Source organism: Dermacentor variabilis, chromosome 3 (genome assembly GCF_050947875.1).
Source record: "Dermacentor variabilis isolate Ectoservices chromosome 3, ASM5094787v1, whole genome shotgun sequence".
NCBI lineage: Eukaryota > Metazoa > Arthropoda > Arachnida > Ixodida > Ixodidae > Dermacentor > Dermacentor variabilis.
This window is the reverse complement of record NC_134570.1, coordinates 170,544,651-170,564,419: the sequence shown is the minus strand read 5'-3', so window position 1 is coordinate 170,564,419 and position 19,769 is coordinate 170,544,651. Positions and strand designations below refer to the sequence as shown.

General features: G+C 46.0%; 1 protein-coding gene across 2 annotated transcripts; it reads right to left on the bottom strand.

Moving 5' to 3' along the window:
* Positions 1–516: 516 nt before the first annotated feature.
* On the bottom strand, positions 517–18,157 carry LOC142574318 (uncharacterized). Of its 2 annotated transcripts, XM_075683435.1 has the most exons (5): positions 18,067–18,157; positions 15,398–15,468; positions 4,512–4,604; positions 844–1,058; positions 517–614 (listed from the first exon to the last, which is right to left on the bottom strand). In XM_075683435.1, the coding sequence occupies exons 1-4, from the start codon at positions 18,149–18,151 to the stop codon at positions 888–890; spliced, it is 420 nt and encodes a 139-aa protein (XP_075539550.1). In that variant the 5' UTR covers positions 18,152–18,157; the 3' UTR covers positions 517–614; positions 844–887. The 2 variants fall into 2 exon arrangements, with proteins under 2 accessions (XP_075539550.1, XP_075539549.1); XM_075683434.1 differs by lacking the exon at positions 517–614 and having other exon boundaries at positions 638–1,058.
* Positions 18,158–19,769: the final 1,612 nt, after the last annotated feature.

Here is a 19,769-nt window from a genome sequence, read left to right as displayed (position 1 = left end):
ATTCGCGTCAGAGAAATCGATATAGCCAAACTTATTTTGGAGTGCTCCACTAGTGACCTGCTATAGCACCACTAGACAGCTTCACTACACCACAATGATGGTGCGTACGAAGTACGCAAGCAGCTTGCGGAATGTGGCAGCTCGTGTCATGACATGGAACCTGCTGTGAAGACAAAAATAAATGTGTGTTTTGTCTACAGTCAAGCCAAGCCAATACAAACGTGCTAGCATGATCCTTAGCCTGATTACGTCAATGTAACCGCCATTTTATGAAAATAAGAAGTCATGCGCTGACCCCAATAATCGACATCAGCATAGGTAGCGCGAGAAACCTTGAACGTACCCGCGCTCAAGAACGTGCCATTAGTTTCACGTCCTGCACATGTGCTTTATCTAAAACGTACTGCTCTCACGTACGGAAAGTACGCAGTTCTAAAACTATCTATTAATGCTATAGGACGTTAGGGCCCACAAATCAGTCAATCGCTCTGCTCCGCAGTAGATGGAGTTGCAGGACGTGTTTATTTCGGTGCTTCTTAAGTACAAGGCATCCTACCTGGACGTACTGTCATTCCGCAGTGCTGATATATTTCATAAATTTTCTCACCCTGATGCTGTAAAAGATACAAACAGTTCACTGTAATTGCATGACAGAGAGCCGTACGGACAAGGAAAGTAAATTTATTTCTGGTGCTGATTAACAGTATGCTTACGTATAGGTCAAATTACGAACACATATGCCCCCCCCCCCCCCACCATTACCAGCCCGTTCATGATTATTGGCCAAGATTCAGGCAGGCCAAGTCATTCTTACACTTAATAATGACCTCCGTTTAGTTATACCTGACGAACGTTCAGTCTCCTGTAGCGAGATTGCGTTCCAGGATTCAGCGCCGACCCGACAATCCACGCCGCCTAGCAAGTCGACGGCCTTGAGCTCTTCCCACGCCTCTTCCAAGAACATATCCGGCTGCGAATGACCTCACAGACCGCTTCCTACGCTTCAAATTGTGATGAATGTCCCCTGTCAGACACTGGCCATTATAGCAGTAGCCATGCTGGAATGCAAGACAAGAAATCAATTGTCAAATTCGTCAGAAGTATGTAAAGTACCGACAGCACGAATGTCGATGCAGCGCTTTTACAACTGGTATTACAAAAATATAATTGTTTAGCTAACAATGTTTCCCAGTTAAGAGATTCTTTCCCGCGGCCACATGCCCACGGCGCATGAATATGGCGTCAGCTGTCGACTACGCTTCGGCGTATTGACAAAGAGCTCTCCTTAAGGGGATTGGTTCTGGGAATGAAAGCAGAAATGTACAGGCGAGTTTTTTTTTAGTTGTAGATTAATTCAAATATTTCGATTGTATTAGTGCCTGATCGCACAGGATAGCGCATATTCCTTGATCAAGCCTGCCATACAAGTTTTCACATACGCCTGAATGTGACACAACTTTTCAAAGAAGCTGCAAGCGAAAGGCTCCTTATGCGTTTGGCACGCAGGTGAACGTCAAGTATCAGCTGAATTGTGTTTAGCCTTTACACGATATGACACAAATGAATGCGTCGCTTCTAGTTTCGAAATAATAACTTCAATTAGATCAAAACATTGTAGTGGATTCTAGACTGCCTGTCAGAAAAGAAAATGTCAAATGTGTAAGAAAAAAAAATGTAAAAGCAGGCGAGAAAAACCTGTTCCAAATTCTTTGCCGCGCTACCGTAACCATTCTAGCCATAGTTTGTTTAATTTTTAGCGCTTTTAAACGTTCATTCGAGTGGCGATCCAATCTGCGTTGCCACCACAATCGGTGGATCGTGACCACTGAATTATCAGAAACTAATACAATTCAGTCGCGCCATCCCTGCACAATATAGGCCCTGGTCATGTAGGTCAATGAAACCGTGTGCCTGATTCTATATCGAGCAAGGCTAGTACAGCTTTCGCGTGTGTACAGGGTACGCGCCCACTGTTCGATGGTCGAGTTGGTATTCGCGGGTGTTGTTGACTCTGGCAACCGGCGGGTGGTGTTGCTACGCCTGCAACAGCTTCTTCTATGTTATTGGTAAATGTTTAGAATATAAGGGATCTACTGAGTTAGAAGCCTCTTCTAAGCCTTAAGCAGCTATAGTTTCCAGAGATGTTGAAGCGATGGTGTTATCAGTTGCGGAATTTGTACGTTAACAGTGGAAAGTGGAATGTCATAAATTGTGAAATTGTTATTTGTAGCCCACGGCGCTTTATCGAAATAGCGTTATTTGCAAAAAACAGTAACTGAATAGACGGAGAGCAAGAGTGGCCTCTATTTTCGCCTTAGCGGCCGATTCATTGTTCATTTGTGCATTATTATTTATTTGTACTAATAACATATTGAATTATAAGATGTGCGATGCAATTCAATGGCCATTTTTTGTGGACTGCAGTATATACCATGTAAATGAACAAATAACGCGGAGGCTTTACCGTGCACTGAAAGTCCTTCTGGTGCGTGCTGCCAAGTGTACATTCTAGTATTTGAGTCTCAAAAATAAAACGCAGTTGCGGCGGTGAATGACATGCAGGGGGCGCAAATACGTAAAGCTATTCCAATGTGTTTCTTTTGCATTTTCGCATTAGTCCTCCGTATTTGGTTCAAAATTTCAGGCCACGACCGCTTAACTTGTCTGTCAAGCACCGTCTAAGCTCCCCAACTCTGATTGACGTGTACACACTGATTGTGCGTAATTACGGCTTTCCCACCAAATGACAAAAAAAGTACTTCTAATTCTACGCTTTTGTCGCCATTAGTCCTAAGCTATGCGTCGGCTTCTTTCTGCCACACCTTTTACGCCTGTGTATGACGTGACGTCACAAAAAGCCGCGAGCAGCAACCACTATAAAGTGCGTTTGCGCACTACACACTTTATTATCCTTTTATAAATACTGCTATCACCGTGCGGTGCAGGGCAGCGCAAACCGTGCAGGATGGTGCAAACTTAATTTATATTACGGCATGTACAGAAAAATGCACCGGATAATAATCATAAAAGACTACTATATAAATAAACACAAAGCATACAGGTTAGGCACACACGAGGTTACACCAAAGAACTAAAACACTGTCACCGGAAACATAAATTATTATGTCGAATAGCACTGAAATTTTCTCGAAATAGGCGTTGACTGCCCTGTTCGGAAAGAAATAGATGGCACCAGCAAATCCATACACACGCAAAAAAGAAGAACGCTCTTTGATCGCAAGTACACCTCGTTAGCCAAGACATCAATTATTCTTGAAGAGCCACACAATAAAAGAACCGAAATATGGCGAGTAGAGCCGATCAGCTGTTTATGCAGCGACTGCCGTCTTGTGGATGCTGAACGACACAGTTGTGGAATTGACGCTCTCGACGTCTGACGGAACTGACTGCGTCAAGCGGTATTGATTACAAAAGTACTCCCGTCTAGTTGTGTAGCGGATATTGCCGCCGTTCCTTGTTATTAGCGAGGTTGCCCTTAGGCGTAATACAATTCATACAAGAAATAAAAAATGGCGTCACACGCGCACAAAGAAGTTTGCTTCGTGCCTAAAGCCGAGCAAGGACCGGTAGAAGTTCTCTTGTATCAAATATTGCGAGCCAGGAGAACAGCCTGTCTTGCCGAATACGCGCTCGCTGTAGCCCTCGGCAGCATATGTTAAAATTTTAGAAGGCACGGTATCTTATCAACCGCGGCTGAACGCGATTCGCTGAAATGCCACCGGCGACGCTCGACGCCCTTGTAACCGCTGAGTGTGGCCGTGCCATCCTAACGCCTTTTACCCTAACTTAACCTGACCTAATCTTAATCTAACGTAACCCATCGTGGGCGACATGCAAGGGCAATAATCACGGTGTGACATCACAACGTCGCTAGCGGTGTTTCAGCCAATCGCATTAAATCGCAGTTGCTAAGGCGCTGTGTCTTCTGTATTTTCAATATACGCCCCTGGGCGCGACCACGACAAGCATTCTTGCTAATGTAACTGTCAAGCATAGCGCTCCCCGGCAGTTTCTGGCAGAGGCCAGTCTTTCTGGTCAAGAACGACGGACGACATTTTGCACTCAGGCTTTACTCAGCACAAGATCTCCACCGCTTACCACCCGGCAGGCAAGCGCGTTCTAAAGCCCTTATCAACTTGAGTTGGCAACATCAGTATCTCCACAGAGTGACATTTCCTAGCTTCCTATTCGGCACTTCTAGTTTCTTATCTAAAACCCTCACCTATCTCGTTATCCGCGTTTACTGCATAGTGGTAGCCATTCGAATGTGTTACGTTGCCTGTTTGCCTTGAAAATTGCCTGCAATGTTTTCGAAATGCGACCGACTGGCGCATCTAAACTTGGCGATCATTAATATCGCAGAAAGCGCAATTTAATAATGAACGGATGTGTTTAGTAAACAGCACACATCTGAATTGGTCAGATGCATGTTTCCTCTGTTCCCTTGATGCAAATTTTAGCCAATGAAGAGCTTGAAATTTTGAGCTTACCATGCACGGTGTTCCATCTAGCTCATTAAGGAAGACAAAGTGTTGGTGTTCCATAGCAAAAGGCATGAAACACAGAAGTCTGCAAGCAGTAACCTGAAATTCAGAGAGAGAGTGAGAATACTTTGGGTATTGGCTTATACAAGAACTCGTAATCGGTTTCCGGCATGATGCATAGCTAGTAATGCCAGATAAGTTATTGTTGACATTCCTTATAACGCCAACATTATAATTTCTTTCCTGAATGACCATACAGAATGCACATATGGTAAATGCATTGTGATTTGCAAGGTAATAGAAACGCAAGATTAGGGGTCTACATTTATGCATGTAAGAAGATCTTTTGAGATGGTCATACGTTAACTGTTCAACCATGTAATCTAATCATTCGTACCATACCTATTTATTTTTTGTGCTTGCAAACTTTGCTTTTAAACTCAGCACTCCCGAGAGATGGACATATAATGAATCCGGAATATACTGCAGAAACTTCTACACATTTTCTTTAGGTAATTTTTCTGGAATGTTTAGTCAGGTAAACGCGTCATTTAAGACATTTGAGACAAAGAAAAATTCGCGTTTGATGACATTTTTTACATTGCAAGGATTACTAAAATTTCCCTGAAGGTTTTACGCTGTGGAGTAGCCTAATAAAATTGTCTAAGTTCTTAAATATAGCATTTGACACTAAGCATCTCGCGCTATGCCCAACGAAGTCATAACAACCTCTTGCTTTAGTTGTGAATTAAACAATTCCCTCTCTAGAAGAAGCAGTCAATTGAAAATTTTGACAAATTGATACACAATTGTTTACCTTTTATATTGCTCTAAACTAATGTCAAAAGTAAAGATTATTTTATTGCACAGCCTTCACAAAGCGAAGATTACAACTTCTTGAATAACCATCGAGAACTCGTGGAAGAAGTGGAAGAAGAAATGTCGGGGGAAAAACACGAGAAAGAGAAGGACGCTTTGCCCCGTCTCAGGCTCGCCTTGATTCCTTTTAAATAAAGCACGCTTCTTTCCTGACATAACAGGTTTGGTGGAAATTCGGGGTAATTGAAGTAACGACGGACCCGGAGCCATCTATTCTTCACCGGAGTCGTCGCCTCGCTAGACTACCGCCTTTGCCTGCTGACATGCCTGTTGAGATGCTGACATGACGTTCAGGCTCCGATGCCTGCTGCTCGGGGATCCATGCCTGCTGGTACGTGGCGCTAATACCGAGAACGTCCAGTTTTGTCTGGAAAGCAGATAAACATGTGTACGAATGGCTTGGGCATTAACGAGTAAGCAAGTCCAACAACTGGGACACTACCGACCAACTAACGAACGTTATCTCCGCATTCACTGACACTGCGCTGATGTGGTTTCAAAACCATGATTAATTGTTCAGGACGCGGGAGCGTCTGGTCGTTGAGCCAAAGAAATGCTTCGGTGATTGACACGTAAAAAGAAACGCGCAGAACAGACCCTGGCACAGACAGCCCAGCTACCAGGTGAGACGTGAATTACCTACAACGAGGAGATTTTGAAATTTTGCCAGCAATCCAACGCAATAATGTCAGAGTAAGATAAAGTCAGGAACGTACTTAAGGGAATTAGCAGAAGATGTCTACAATTTCCTGATCGGCAAGCGCAGTCTCGCTTCAGTGTCTGACGTCATGAAGCACTGCCGTACGTTCGAGGCACTGAAGATGCGCCGAATAACTCCAAAGTTTGGACAATTGGCCGACGTTACCACTGTGCCAAGTATCGACATGAGCTCTTCATTTGACCTGGCGTCGACCACAAGACCGCCAGGTCCGCGAAGGCACAACGAGACGGCACGTCGCCTGCCTCATGTCTGTGACGCCTCCTTTCCACAAGCTCCGGCCACTTCTCCACCTCCGAATGTGTAGCAGCCGCGTCCAACATCGCAGATTTCTCACAGCACCGACGCGCACCGGCATCGAGCAGCACCTACTCTTCGGATATGAGATTTCAATCTCGTCCTCGTTACGCCCGTTCCTCTGGACGTCCCACGAGTGGCAGTGCTCCGCGTTACGACCCAATCACTCGTCCTAGGCGTGCTGAAGTGCCTGACTGTTTTGACGACTATCGGAAAAGCCGTTCCCTTCCTCCGTGCTACATCTGTGGCGTTATTGGCCACATGTCCCGATTTTTTCCCCATCGTCAAAGGCCTCGGTACGATCAACTTGGAGCCCCAGCGCCCAACACCCTATGACCTTCAATGGCGCAATCGCCTTTTGGCACCACCTTTTGGCAAGGAAAGTTCCAGAACCGCTCCCCCGCTTCCGACCGTACGTGACGCCACCTCCACTGCTCCGGTCTCTTTCCCCACAGCGTCGTTGGAGGTCACCACTGCCGGAAAATTAGAGTGCATGGCCAATGGAGGTGAGGGCGCTGGAAATTCGCTGCTGTAAGATATGCTCCGCCTGTATTTATGTTGATGAACAAAGTGAAAGCCCTTGTTGATGGTGTGTCTACAATGGCGTTAGCGGACACTGGTGCTATTGTTTCTGTTATGAGCCTTGCTTTTAACATGTTATTAGGACGCAAAGTGGTCTTTCAATGGAACCAAGTGGCAAGATTTTGTGACGTAAGTAAGGATTCCTTGCAGCCTGTTGGTGATGGCACTGCGTAAGTGTCACTCGCTGGTCAAGCTTTCATGACTGAATTTACCTTTCTCCGCCGATCCTCACATGATGTTATACTGGGTATTGATTTTTATGTCCGGCACCACAGTTTATTGCAGAACAGCTGAGAAGTTTGTAAGTGGCGATATTTTGTGCGATCTCAAACAGGATGCTCCAAGCCAGGATGATGCATTTCATGCCCGTGAGGACACTCTCGTGCCTGCTTTGTCCGCTGTGTATGTTTCGGTGGGCTGTGCTAGTAGCAATCATCAGGCCTTTGACGCCGCAGTGGAGCCTGTGCATTTAACGAGCACGAAGGAGAACATTTTTTTACCAAACTGTCTTGTGTCTGTGGCTCAGCGACGCTCTAAATTACGGATTGTCAACCCTTCAGGCGAAAACGCAGTGATACCCGCTGGCACGAAGCTTTCTTTCTTTAAAGAGCACAAGTCGACGCAAGTCGCCGTGCTCGCAGATGTTCCGCATAAATGAGTTGGCGCTTCTTCAGAAGACTCAAAGATTCTTCCTATGATCAGCAAGTCAATAAGGACAGACGAGCGCCGTACATTACGGAACATTCTAACTAATCACTTATCCATCTTCGACTTTGCTCAGGCGGATAACGCGGCGTCCGTTCCTGCGTCTTGAACCATGCGCAGAATTAACACAGGGTCGGCGCAGCCAATTCGCCAAAAACCCTATCGAGTATCACCGTCAGAGTGAAAGATTATCGACGAACAAGTTCGTGAAATGTCGCAGAAAGGAGTAATCCAGGAATCCTCCAGCCCGTGGGCTGCTCTAGTTACACTTGTGAACAAGAAAGACTGAACTTGGAGATTTTGTGTGGATTACCACCGTCTCATTTCTACTACTAAGAAAGACGTTTACCCACTCCCAAGGATAGATGATGCATTGGACTTCCTTCATTCGGCGTCCTACTTTTCATCTGTTGATTTGCGATCGGGGTACTGGGAAATCCCAATGCACCCGGCGGACAAAAAAAAAGACACGGCATTTATTCCCCGGATGGCGTGTTAGAGTTCAACGTCATGCCGTTTGGGTTCTCCAACGTACACGCTGCTTTTGTAAGATTTATGGAGGCCATTCTTCGCCGCCTCAAACGGGATATTTGCATGTGCTACTTAGACGACGTTGTTTTTCGGAAGCACTTTTTAAGAGCACAACTGGCGCCTGAAAGTTGTTTTAGGCTGAATCAAACACGCCCGCCTAGCACTCAATTCTAAGAAATGTCACTTCGGTGAGCGGCAGACATTGGTGCTTGGCGATCTTGTATACAACGATGGTATCAGGCCTGACCCACAAAAGAGAGGAGCTGTTGAAGCATTTAGGCCTCCTCAGTCTGCTAAAAAGCTTCGTAGTTTCCTAGGCCCCTGCCCTTCTTTCCGCCGATTTGTACCCGGTTTTCTGATGTCTGCTGTTGCCTATCCCCTGAATGGTCTGCTGCATAAGGACACCGCATTTGATTGGACTCATGAGTGCGACGCTTCTTTTCGTCGACTGTAGTTCCTACTGACGATGGGCCCCATTCTTCGCTATTTCGATAGAGCCGCACCGACAGAGATCCTCACCGATGCGAGTAGCGTGGGCGTCGGTGGAGTCCTCGTTGAACGATGCGACTGGAAAGAGCACGTCACTGCTTATGCGAACCACGCGCCAAGTAAGCCTGAACGCCATTACACGGTTACGGAGCAAGAACGCCAAGCGGCCATTTTCGCTGCGCAACGTTTCCGCTCGTATCGTCACTGACCATCATTCGTTGTGCTGGTTTGCCAAACTCCTTGATCCCTCTGGTCGTCTCGCGCGCTGGGCTCTACGTCTCCAGGAGTACACGTTCATAGTTTATAGCAAGAATGGTCGCCGACACGCAGATACAGACTGCTTTTCGAGATGCCGCTAAGCACGACACTTTGTGATGCGGGTAATTTTGACCACCTGATTGCTTCGTTGGCGCGAGTATTTTCTGATAAAGAGATCTTTGAGAAGGAGCAGCGAGAAGACCTCAGCTTACAGCCGCTTTTGAACGCTGCGCATGACTCGACAACACAAGGCTTTTGTGTACGAGATGGCCTCCTCTACAAAAGAAATTTTGCAACCACTGGTGCCCGCTTGCTTCTTGTTGTTCTGGAGAAGCTAGGCTACCCTATTCTACGGGCTATGCACGACGACCCTACCACCGGACATCTAAGAGCAGCGCGTACATTTCATGGTGCCCAAGAGCGGTTTTACTGGCCTCGAACGCGTCGGTCAACTGAAACGCATGTGGCCCGTTGCGCTCAGTGCCAGGCCGACAAGCACTTGCCTACCACGCCAGCCGGACTCCTACAATCACTGCCGCCTTCTAAGTCTCCTTTCAAGCAAGTTATAATTGATGTCGTGGGTCTCTTTCGGCGCTCATCGAAAGGAAAGCGTTGGATCATCGTAGCTGCCGGTCATCTGACCTGGTACTGCGAGACGGCTGCCTTACCATGTGCCACCGCCAGCCAAGTTTCCCTTTTTCTGCTGCACTCGATCATTCTCCGTCACGGCCCTCCTCGAGTAATCAACAGTGACCGCGGCTGCCAGTTTACTGCAGATGTCGTAGAAGAGCTTCATGTCAACTTTCGCCCTCAAACAAACCGTGTTTTCAGTGCTACATGAAAAGCACAGAGGACGCATCCACGTTTACACGGATGGTTCTGTCTCCTCTAATAGTTCAGCTGGAGCAGTGGTGATGCCCGCAGAGTGTGTCACCCTCAAGTTCAAGACATCTCACATTACATCATCGACGGCTGCAGAACTCGCAGCTATCCGTGCTGCTTTGGAGTTTATTGTTCACAAATCATGACATTCATGGTCCATATTCTGTGACTCAAAGGCAGCTCTCCAGTGTCTGATGTCCCCTTTCAACCATGGACCAAATGAGCAACTAGTCGCAGACATACGACTACCCCACCATCACGCAATCAACAAGGGACACAACATCATCTACCAGTGGATACCGGGTCACTGCGGCATTTCAGGAAATGACAGTGCGAATGACGCTGCCCGGTCGGCTCAGGATGGTGCCCAGGTTATACCCATACCGCTGTCAAGAACAGATGCAGCCACAAGTCTTCGCTACCTTGCCCGCGAGCTTACACAGAATCTGTGGATCACCAGTGAATTTACGAATGCACGTCTCCGCAGATTGGATCCACGTCTGCAACTCCGCCTACCACCAGGGTTGCCACGAGCGGAAGCGACACTTCTGTGCCGCCTGTGGCTCGGCGTGGCATTCACGAGCTCCTATTCATTCCGCATTGGAATGGCCGACAGCCCTATTTGTGACACCTGCGGCTGCGAGGAGACGATTGAACACCTCCTTTGTGACTGTCCCCGTTACAAAGTGCGAAGAAAAGTGCTCGTGACCGCTCTCGCAAAACTGGACAATCGCCCCTTTACAGAGGAAAAAGCTCTAGGACATTGGTCCAGACGGGCTTCGGCACTCAAGGCCTTAAGGGCTCTGTTGAAGTTTTTAAGGACATGTGAATTGTGCGACCGTCTTTGAAAGTTGTAGAGCGTAGTTTCGCGTTACTGTGTCAATTTTGTTTTTCCTCTTCTTCTTTTTTCTCCTTTTATTCCCTTTACCCCTTTCCCCAGCACAGGGTAGCCAGCTAGTACTTACACTGGCTAACCTCCTTGTCTTTCCTCTCCTTTGCCTCCTCCTCTCCTCCTTCGATTGTGCGCTTGCTTCTAGCTTTTAGCCATTCTATACCATATCACTCGCAAGCAAATGGGCTGACCGAGCGTACCAGCCGCACATTGGTGAACATGTTGTCCATGTATGTCGCATCGGACGATAATAACTGGGACGAAATGTTGCCCTTTATTACAGACACATTTAACACTGCAAAGCACAAAACTACTGGCTGCAGCCCGTTTTTCCTGTTATACGCTTGTCCGCCGCGCCACACACTGGACACCATATTTTCTTTCTGAACTCACGACAATCTCTCCATCGGCCAGGCTCTGTACCTCGCTGAAGAGGCACGATGCTTGGCCCGCACCCGTACTCTGGTTTCGCACGACAGGTACAACAGGCACCAGCGGATGTCACCTATTCTCCAGGGGATCTATAGTCTTGCTGTTGTTTCCGCTGCGCAAACGTGGCCTGTGTCAGAAACTTCTCGCAAGCTATAAAAGCCCGTACGTTGTTGTTGAGAAGCTCAGTGAGGTAAACTATCGACTGAGGCGTCTCACCCCAATGGACGATGCTCCGCCAAGACACGTCACGCGTCTGAAGCCCTTCACTCCGAAACTCAACTGACTCACCCGACGGGCTTCGGCTAGGAAGGGAGAAATAATACGGTAAATGTAGCGCATGAGTGGGAGAAGAAGGGTGGGTTGAAACGCACGAGAAAGAGAAGGACGTTTTGCCCCGTCTCAAGCTTGCCTTGATTCCTTTCAAATAAACCTCACTTGTGCATTGTGCTTCGCAAAGTAAAAGGAAAGTAGGATTTGAATACGATGGAGGTTTGCTCCGAATCCAATATCCAGCTACATGGTAGGTTGCTCAATTGACTTAGGTCTGTTTCGCGATATCAAAGGGTTGATGTTGTCGCACCTGCAATGAGTATCACATGCTCGAGAGGTATGCTGCGCTGCAAAAACAACTATTTAAGCGCGAATTTGTACATCGTTTGTACTAACTTACCTTTATTCTTAAACAATATTCGAATTTGCGGCAGTGGAGCAAATTCAGTCTTAATCGCGCTGCGCCACAGATTATGTTCATGATTTATTGTTCGCCCCTGTAGAAAATATCTATTCTCCGAATATATGAACTGTGTACTAGGTAACACACTCAGACAGCGGACGTGTAGCTTTGCGAAAATGAATCACTGTAGGAGTCGCTGGCTCAAGCGCAGCCACTGCAGAAATTATGATAAAGCGTTTAGAATTCCGGCGCGCACAGACTTTGACTTGATTTGTAACGTTATGGGGGTCTTGGGCTCCAATAAATACCAGAGTGAGAGAAAAAAAAGATATTACTTCTAAACAATATTAGGTTACTGCAGAAGTGGCAATCACCAAGTTCCAAATATAGGAACAGGGAAAGTAATCACAAATATGTATGAATATGTGGCTCTGAAATCTACGTGAGCCACGGAAGAAGGGCCCATTCCAGTGCAACTCGACAAGGGCGGCACAGCGGATTTCTTCCACAAACGCGGCCGGGAACTTTCAGACCAGTCGGCGAAAAAACGCGACACAGTGCTACCATCGACCATCGCGTATAAGACACCAGATGGCGTGAAAGCCTCGCGCAACAGCACTTCCGTCTCAAAGATCTAGTCGACGTTTGGCGACAAAGGCGGCCTGCAAGTCGGTTACGCAAAAGCAAGTGCCATCTTAGTGGAGAAAGTACACGCTCGAAAACGGGGACAAAGTGGTCGCTTCAAACGCCAAAAAAAAGAAGAGCTACAAAAATATAGGTTCCTTAAGGAATGGTGCGCTTGAGGGCGCATGTTTGTTGCGGTTAAGGTACTTTTCAAGGTACTTAAGTAGTGTTTGTTGTTTCATTGCCTAATTCTGTATTGAACAGAGCAGGTGACCGGTGCGTCTGCAGCGCTTATATACACCGCTGCACGTATATTTTGACTTCATATATGTGTCCTGTCCGGCGTTGAGTCACGTCGGGCGAGGACGGAATTTCCGCCAAACCGCAGATTGTGAGATACCTCGTGAAAAACCACCTCTGAGGTAAAATCGATTAGACGTGCGTTTTAATGCGAGAGCGCTACTTGGCTCATTGCGTCACGTTGCCGTCATCAAAAACCCGGGGCCGGAAGACAGCACACGAATTGCGCCATCTCCACGTAACTAAAGAAAAAAATCAAGAGGCACTTACTTGTCCTGAATGCGAAAGTAGTGGGACCACCGCACGATGCCTACGCTCTTTCAGTCGTGTTAATTAAACTTCCCCTTAATTTACAGCGAAGGTCGCGGGTTCGGCTCACAACAAAGGTCGAGGGTCCGACTCTTCCCGAAGGTTGTCGGTGCGAGACCTAATTAAATCCATCCTAATTAAACCGGTCTCAATTAACTTCGCTTTAATTCGATATGCCTTAATTAACTTTGCCGTAATTGACGTCAGTTGGCGTCGATTGGTTCACTTGGACCATTTGGACTTTTTGCACCATCGTTGGTCACGCCAACGCCGACAACGCCGGATTTTCCTTCTCTAGAGCCATATACTGCTTTCGAATTGAAAAGTAGCCGCGGTGAAGATTTGATCCCATGGCCCACCAACTCTGCCGCCGCTCCGTTGTCGAAAGCGCTTACCCCGGCACCAGCGTTGCATTGCATCAGCGGGACAGCAGGCGACAGTAATACATATCTACGAGGCTGTGACTGGCTCGATCTGGTGGGTGATTCACTAGATCTGGCATGATACGTGTAATGCCAATCTATTCGCTGTGGAGTCTTCATGGTCCGAAGTTGAATAGCTCACGTCTACATCATCAGACGAGACAGAAAAGCATGCCTGCAGGCATCAGCTCACCACCGACGAAGCATGGCACTGTCAACACCATGGTGCCCCTCGGAAAATCACTGTCAATGTTTGGCAAAGTCGTGTCATCGAGAAAGAACACTCAACACGATGCGCGCGAAACACTACTTAATTTTAGAACGCAGCAAAGCTCGTGTTGTGTACTTCCTCTTGTCCTTCGTCCGGGTTGCGCTGCCCACCCATAGGAACATGTTCAATCACCAACTCGCCCAGCTTGCCGTCTTAATGCAGCAAATAAAACTCAGCTGAGAGATCGCAATATGGCCAGTTTATCGTCTTGCGTCGTTGCGACCCCATAAGCAGCAGCATTGCATTCGGAAACATAACGCAGCAGCATTAAACTCGGCAACCTTTCCCCGCAACAGTAAACTCAGCGAAATCACGCAGCAGCACACTCAGCAATATGTAATGCTCCTGCATTTACACATCATAAAAATTGCCGACGCACCCCCCTAGTTCTGCTTTTCAAGACTGGCCACCTTACCGGCAAGATGCCGACTGGGCGGACGCGCCGAACGACAGGAAAAAAGGCATTAAATCTTCTCTTAATATGAATGAATTATGCGATTGACGGTGCTCAGAAGATTTAGGTATCATTTGTTGTTTTACAGCGCGATTCTTAAGAGAATAGAATCAACCTCTGCTCATCTATAGGGGTAGCGTAAATGTACCAGCGCCTACATACAGTCGAATCAGACTGTTTATGTCAGTATAATGAATTAGAATTGAATTGAATTGAACGAGTAATAAGAATGATGTTACACGTGCAGGGTATCTGGCAAAACAGCCGCAGCAGCGGTAGCCATGGTGAGCACTGTCCGGGATCGTTCGCATAGGAAGCTTCGCTTAAAACCGACAAGGTAGATGCGCGTATTCAAGTCAGCTAATTTGCATGATTTATTCACCGCAGTGGGATGACAGTAAGTACCAGGACCAGCGCTCCATTCGACCCCTCTTTGCACCCCTCCTCCCAGTCTCTCGTCTTCGTGGAAATGACAAGCAAAACTAACGCAATCAACAAACAACTAGAGGTATGCTAGGTGGCAGGTGACCTTGGCATCATCTTAACTTGATGGATTGGAGCGCATATGAATGCCAGCTACAAGGTGATTACTGTATTAACTCTCTGGCAAATTTGCTTTTACTGACACTCCTCAGTCAAAACAGAAAACAATCGCGAGAAAAAATTCAGCTTATCGCTTACAATTCATCTCTTTTGAAACCGAAAATACACAAACATTCGAGAGTTCTACCATGTCCGGTATTCTGGTATACGCAAAGGAGAACCGGGTAAGCAGTGTGAGCAGGCGTATTGGCGGCGCAACCTGGTGGGGCAGAGCTAAACTAGGATAGCGCAGAAGTAATATCGCAGTAAATAAGCGAATTTTTCTTAGCTGCTGGTTGCAGTTTTCGGCAGTGGCGTAATCGGGAGCACGTTGCCTTTTTATTGTTTTTTTTTTGCGACAAGGACACTCATGGAATAAGAACTATCTCTATAAGGCGCAAACGCCGCAAGAGGTCGACACCAGTGCCCGGTAATCTGGTAGCACGCCAAGGCCCTTTCCTACACCGAAATACCAGACACGCTTAAACTCTCTAAACATTGAAGTATACATAACACGCTATGTCGCGCGTATTTCTGTTCGAAACGCTCTTCTCTCGTACGTAGACTAATATGAAAAATTGTGGTAACCTACCTTGCCCATATGAATGTCACGTTGACACTGCCACTGTCGCGCATTGAAGGCGTGGATTTCAGGTAGCACTCCTGAAGATGAAATATGCAGTTAATATTTTGCTGTCATCAACACAAATCGAAAGGTAGAAAATTGACAGATTTGCGGATTGGTGTAGCATTGAATATATTAAAGCTTTACCCACATTCGATTGCAACAAATCTGCGTATAAATTTAAAACAAACCTGAATAAACAGCAGCTTAAAAACGCGTTATATTTAATCAGACATGGTGACTAACACAAATAGTGCAAGCAAACGCGAACTGCGGAGGGTTGGATTTATGACAAAAGTAGAAATTTGTTCACTTTGTCACACATAAGAATCAGGGGCTGCATTCACAAAAGCTTTTCGTTATAAGTACTGTTTTTCGTAAGTAATGACTTCACATTGGCTCGCACGAACACTTTTAGCGTAAAAAGGTTTTGTGAATACGGGCCCAGAGCGCCACATTCAAGATCTTCAAAGCCCTAAAAGCACATGCTCCTTTGGCGTCGCTAGGCGTGATGTAGTTATGTAGAGCCAGTACCTTGCGAACCAGTTTGCAATCTCAACACTTGGGTTATTTATCAAGCAAGTTCTTCGGTGGTTGTAGGAATCAATTCCGACACGGGGAGAAATTAAAGGAATTGTACTCCTAATAATATATACTTCAGGCAATGAAGATATTTAGGTATAATTTGTTTTAGAATGCAATTCCGCAGAAATCATGGCCGGCAGCCTCGATGCCTATAACAGCAGTAAAGATGGTAGTAGCCTGTGTCTACATGTGACAACGGTGCTGACGCTTTGCTGAAGCTTTTCTAGAGGTGGTACTTTGGCGGATGACCTTTGATGGATGAGCGTCACGGCTCTTTAATCGATGACGTCGTTTTCTTGCATCTGCTCACCTTTGCGCATGTGCATAGGTGCACGAGCGCTTTGCCACCAGAACACATAGGACAGAGTTTCACCGCATAGGCGCTCGCTGTCACGCCCGAAGTGGCGCCAGGTAGACTCCGGGGTGCTGCTTACGCTGCGGAGCAGCAGTGACCTCACGTGCTTGCTATCGCTATGTTTGTTCGCTTTTCTAGCGAAACTGTAATTTCTTAAAAGCCTGTGCACATCTATGGACATGTATTTGTGAAAGTGCAACAAAGCTACCATCGCTTCTTAGAATGCACGTTTCAGTTTATTATGATGACCTATTCTTCTGACAGACGCGTCAATCACCTTTTTTTTTCAGGCACAGTCTATCAGTGCGATTCATTGCCTTGTAGAAATAGGTGCTTTTGATTGTCAGAATTCGTAAACATTCTAGAATAGTATAATAAATGTATAACGAGGCAACATGCTGATTACTGATTACAACTTGCCTATATTGTCGTTAGCCAAGTTTGCTTCGTTGGCTTGCATTTTCATTTTGTACTGATCTGGCATACTATGCAGTTCCAGTTATTTTCGCATCATTAAGATGTAATGTGCATGTGATTTGCACTCCTTGTTCACAGCCTAATCGGGACGCAGTATGTATATTAACTAAAGTATATAAATAACTAAACCGTACTCAATACCTGGCATAGGTAAAGTTTCGTATAAGGTTCGATTGCATTCTCTGGTGAAATATTTTATTGCGCGATGTAACTAAACCAGCTCGCGTAGTGCCTGAAGGAATATGTGGTGTATGTGTTTCCGCCCTTTAAGATCAGGAGCGAACGCAACGCCAAATTCCTGAATTCTTGAGCATGAAGGAGATCATGTTCTTCGTTAAAACAGGCAAAAATGAAATTTTGTCTTCTCAGTAAAGCTTAAATACATTAGCTATTACTTGTTCAACTTCACTAAGTATCATATTCAGAGCAAAAGTTACTGAGAAAAGTGTACATGATCCTGAAATATCCCTGACCAGCCTTTTGTTGTTCAATACGTGCTATAACAACTTTTTTTCCCAAGCCTCAAAGACGTCTGCGAAAACGTGCAAGAAGAGCTCCGCGACTAGTCACGCAGCACTAATTTATGTCACGACTGCAGGTCAGGTAACGTGACTCGTTAACATGAAAAAAAGAAACATGCATCCTGCTTAGAAATAAAATAAAGATACAAGAGAAATCATGCAAACGTTCCACAATCCCAAGTGAGGTGTGCCAGCTATGCATGCAATGGCCAGAAAAGAAGTTGCCCTTTTCAGATGTTCTTATCCGGACAAGTATTTGTTCCTTCATCGCATTGTAATGCTTCGTTTGGCATGCGAGATCCTTTGACGTGGATGTTCGTTTTGCTGTAACAGTCGCGTGACTGTAATTTTTTTCCTTTTTAAACACTGGCGCATGTGGCAAAAACTTTCCTTTTGTTGCGAGACTGCTGCGTTAATGTCGTTATTTCTCCACTGTTCTTCTCGTGTCCTTCGTGCATTAATTACTGTGAAGTAATTCCGACTCGGGCAACTTGCAGCAATTCTACAGTAAATGCGCAGCGTATACGTCGAAAAGACCTTGTGGCAAACAGCTTGCCGACTCCACTCGATATTTTAGGCTCACGTTGAAATTCAAATGTGGGCGTCGTCTCGCCACCAAGGCGTCGAAAAACGGCGTTGATGAAAGACGTTCTCAAGTTTGATGCGAAATAAATCAGAAGAGTTCTACAACTACTTACCGATCGCAATGTGCAAAGCAGTTAACATATACAGGACAGCCGCCATAGATACAGGCTTCAGAGCGTTCTGCGTGACGATCCACATGCAATAGTAAACAGGACCCTTTTTAAGAAGGGTCCCCTACTTTCTTTTTTCGTCAAGGACGAATGAGAGCAAAAAACAACTCTTACTCCTTCTGGTATTGTTCCCTGTGCATTGTTTTAGAGCCTATAAATGGAACCCGCGCGAAAGCAACGATACTCCGCTTTAAGCAGTGCCCGCCTGCGCATGTCTTGTTTGATAGAAAAACAAAGAGCTGGAACCTGTAGAGTCCCAAAAACTAATATTATGAGCTTTGAATCATCGCATATTGCCTAAATTATGGATAGGTCGTGCGAAGAGGCGTAGTTGAGAGAAAGAGAAAAGAATGACTTCTTTGATTCCTTCTTTCTTTGGGAACAAAATATGACAATTTTGGTCACGATTTGAGAATTGTGAAAGGGTTGCTCAAAACTGCGAGGTTGCTAGTGCAGCCTCCGAAGGATGTTAATGGTACTCGAGTACGGTGTGTTTTCTGTGTGCAGCATTCCTTCATTTTAAATAAATTTGTAATAGATCATGGTGAACCTAAAAGCAGTGAGAATGTTTTACTGATTCAGAAAGGGTAGCTAGTACTTACGAGTGCATCTAGTCGCATGTAATGCACTATACAGTCTCAATTAGACAAACGTTTACATAATGACGCTGACTGGCAGGCTGCTGTTGCGCAAGCAGCGTCCTTATATGAAATTATGCCTGCTCCACTGCAGTCCTTTCTTCTGAGCTTCTGTCGCCGCTGCATCGGCTCTCCGATGCCGAACGTCCAAAGACAACCTCTGTGATCAAGCTCCGGGCTAACTTACAATTTTTCGTTTATATCAGAAAACTTGTTAATCTTGTTGCGTCCACAAGGCCAGTCAGTAGACATTAATTTCAGCGTTGAAGTATCCAAGCAGCTGCGTGATGCAGTTTAACTAAAAACGTCCAAACGCGTAGAACGCAGACCAATGGTGGGCTCACCACGACAACCCTCTTTGCCGCACAGTGCTGAGCGGGCACCTCTTTCTGACAAAACGGGGTGACACCAATATTGCACCTCGCCCTTTGTGTTCCTGGCATCCTAACCCGTTCGACTTCTTTCCTATAACACTGAAATAGAACTTATGGAAAGCACTTTCAAAATATGGAAGGGATAAAGAAGAGAACGACCAATGCACTGAGGGCCATCTGTTCGCCATATTTAGTTAACAGCTTTGAACAACGAATCACGATATAGGACAACACCATTGCGTCCATGAGAGGCTACGTGAAGGTTAATAATGTGTTGAAATCTTCGAAGAAGTGCAGGAATTCAACAGTTCTAGTTACTTATAGGTTTTCCCCTCGTATATCAGTTGTGAAACACCCACTGTAGGGAATTTCTGTGTGCCGTGGTCTGTCCAGTTTCTAAAACATGATAAAATTGTCCTTTCAGCTTGCACCTTCATGCCACAAGTTGGCGTTAATAGCATTTCATGCGGAAACGTAGTTTAAACGATGTTCATATTCGGTCTCTGGACAACCACGCGGAGCCAAACTCTGCCTTGATTCTGCGGATTTGCTAGACGAGTTCTAGAAGTAGTGCGATCGAAATCCCCAATGGATCAAACAACGAGACGTCCAGGACCTAGAACTTCCGATGCAT

Coding starts and splice junctions, on each gene's coding strand:
- LOC142574318 (XM_075683435.1), bottom strand. CDS start 18,151: ATGTGGATCGTCACGCAGAACGCTCTGAAGCCTGTATCTATGGCGGCT. Junction 15,469..18,066: donor TGCTTTGCACATTGCGATCG/GTAAGTAGTTGT, acceptor TTTCATCTTCAG/GAGTGCTACCTGAAATCCAC. Junction 1,059..4,511: donor TAGATGGAACACCGTGCATG/GTAAGCTCAAAA, acceptor CTTGCATTCCAG/CATGGCTACTGCTATAATGG.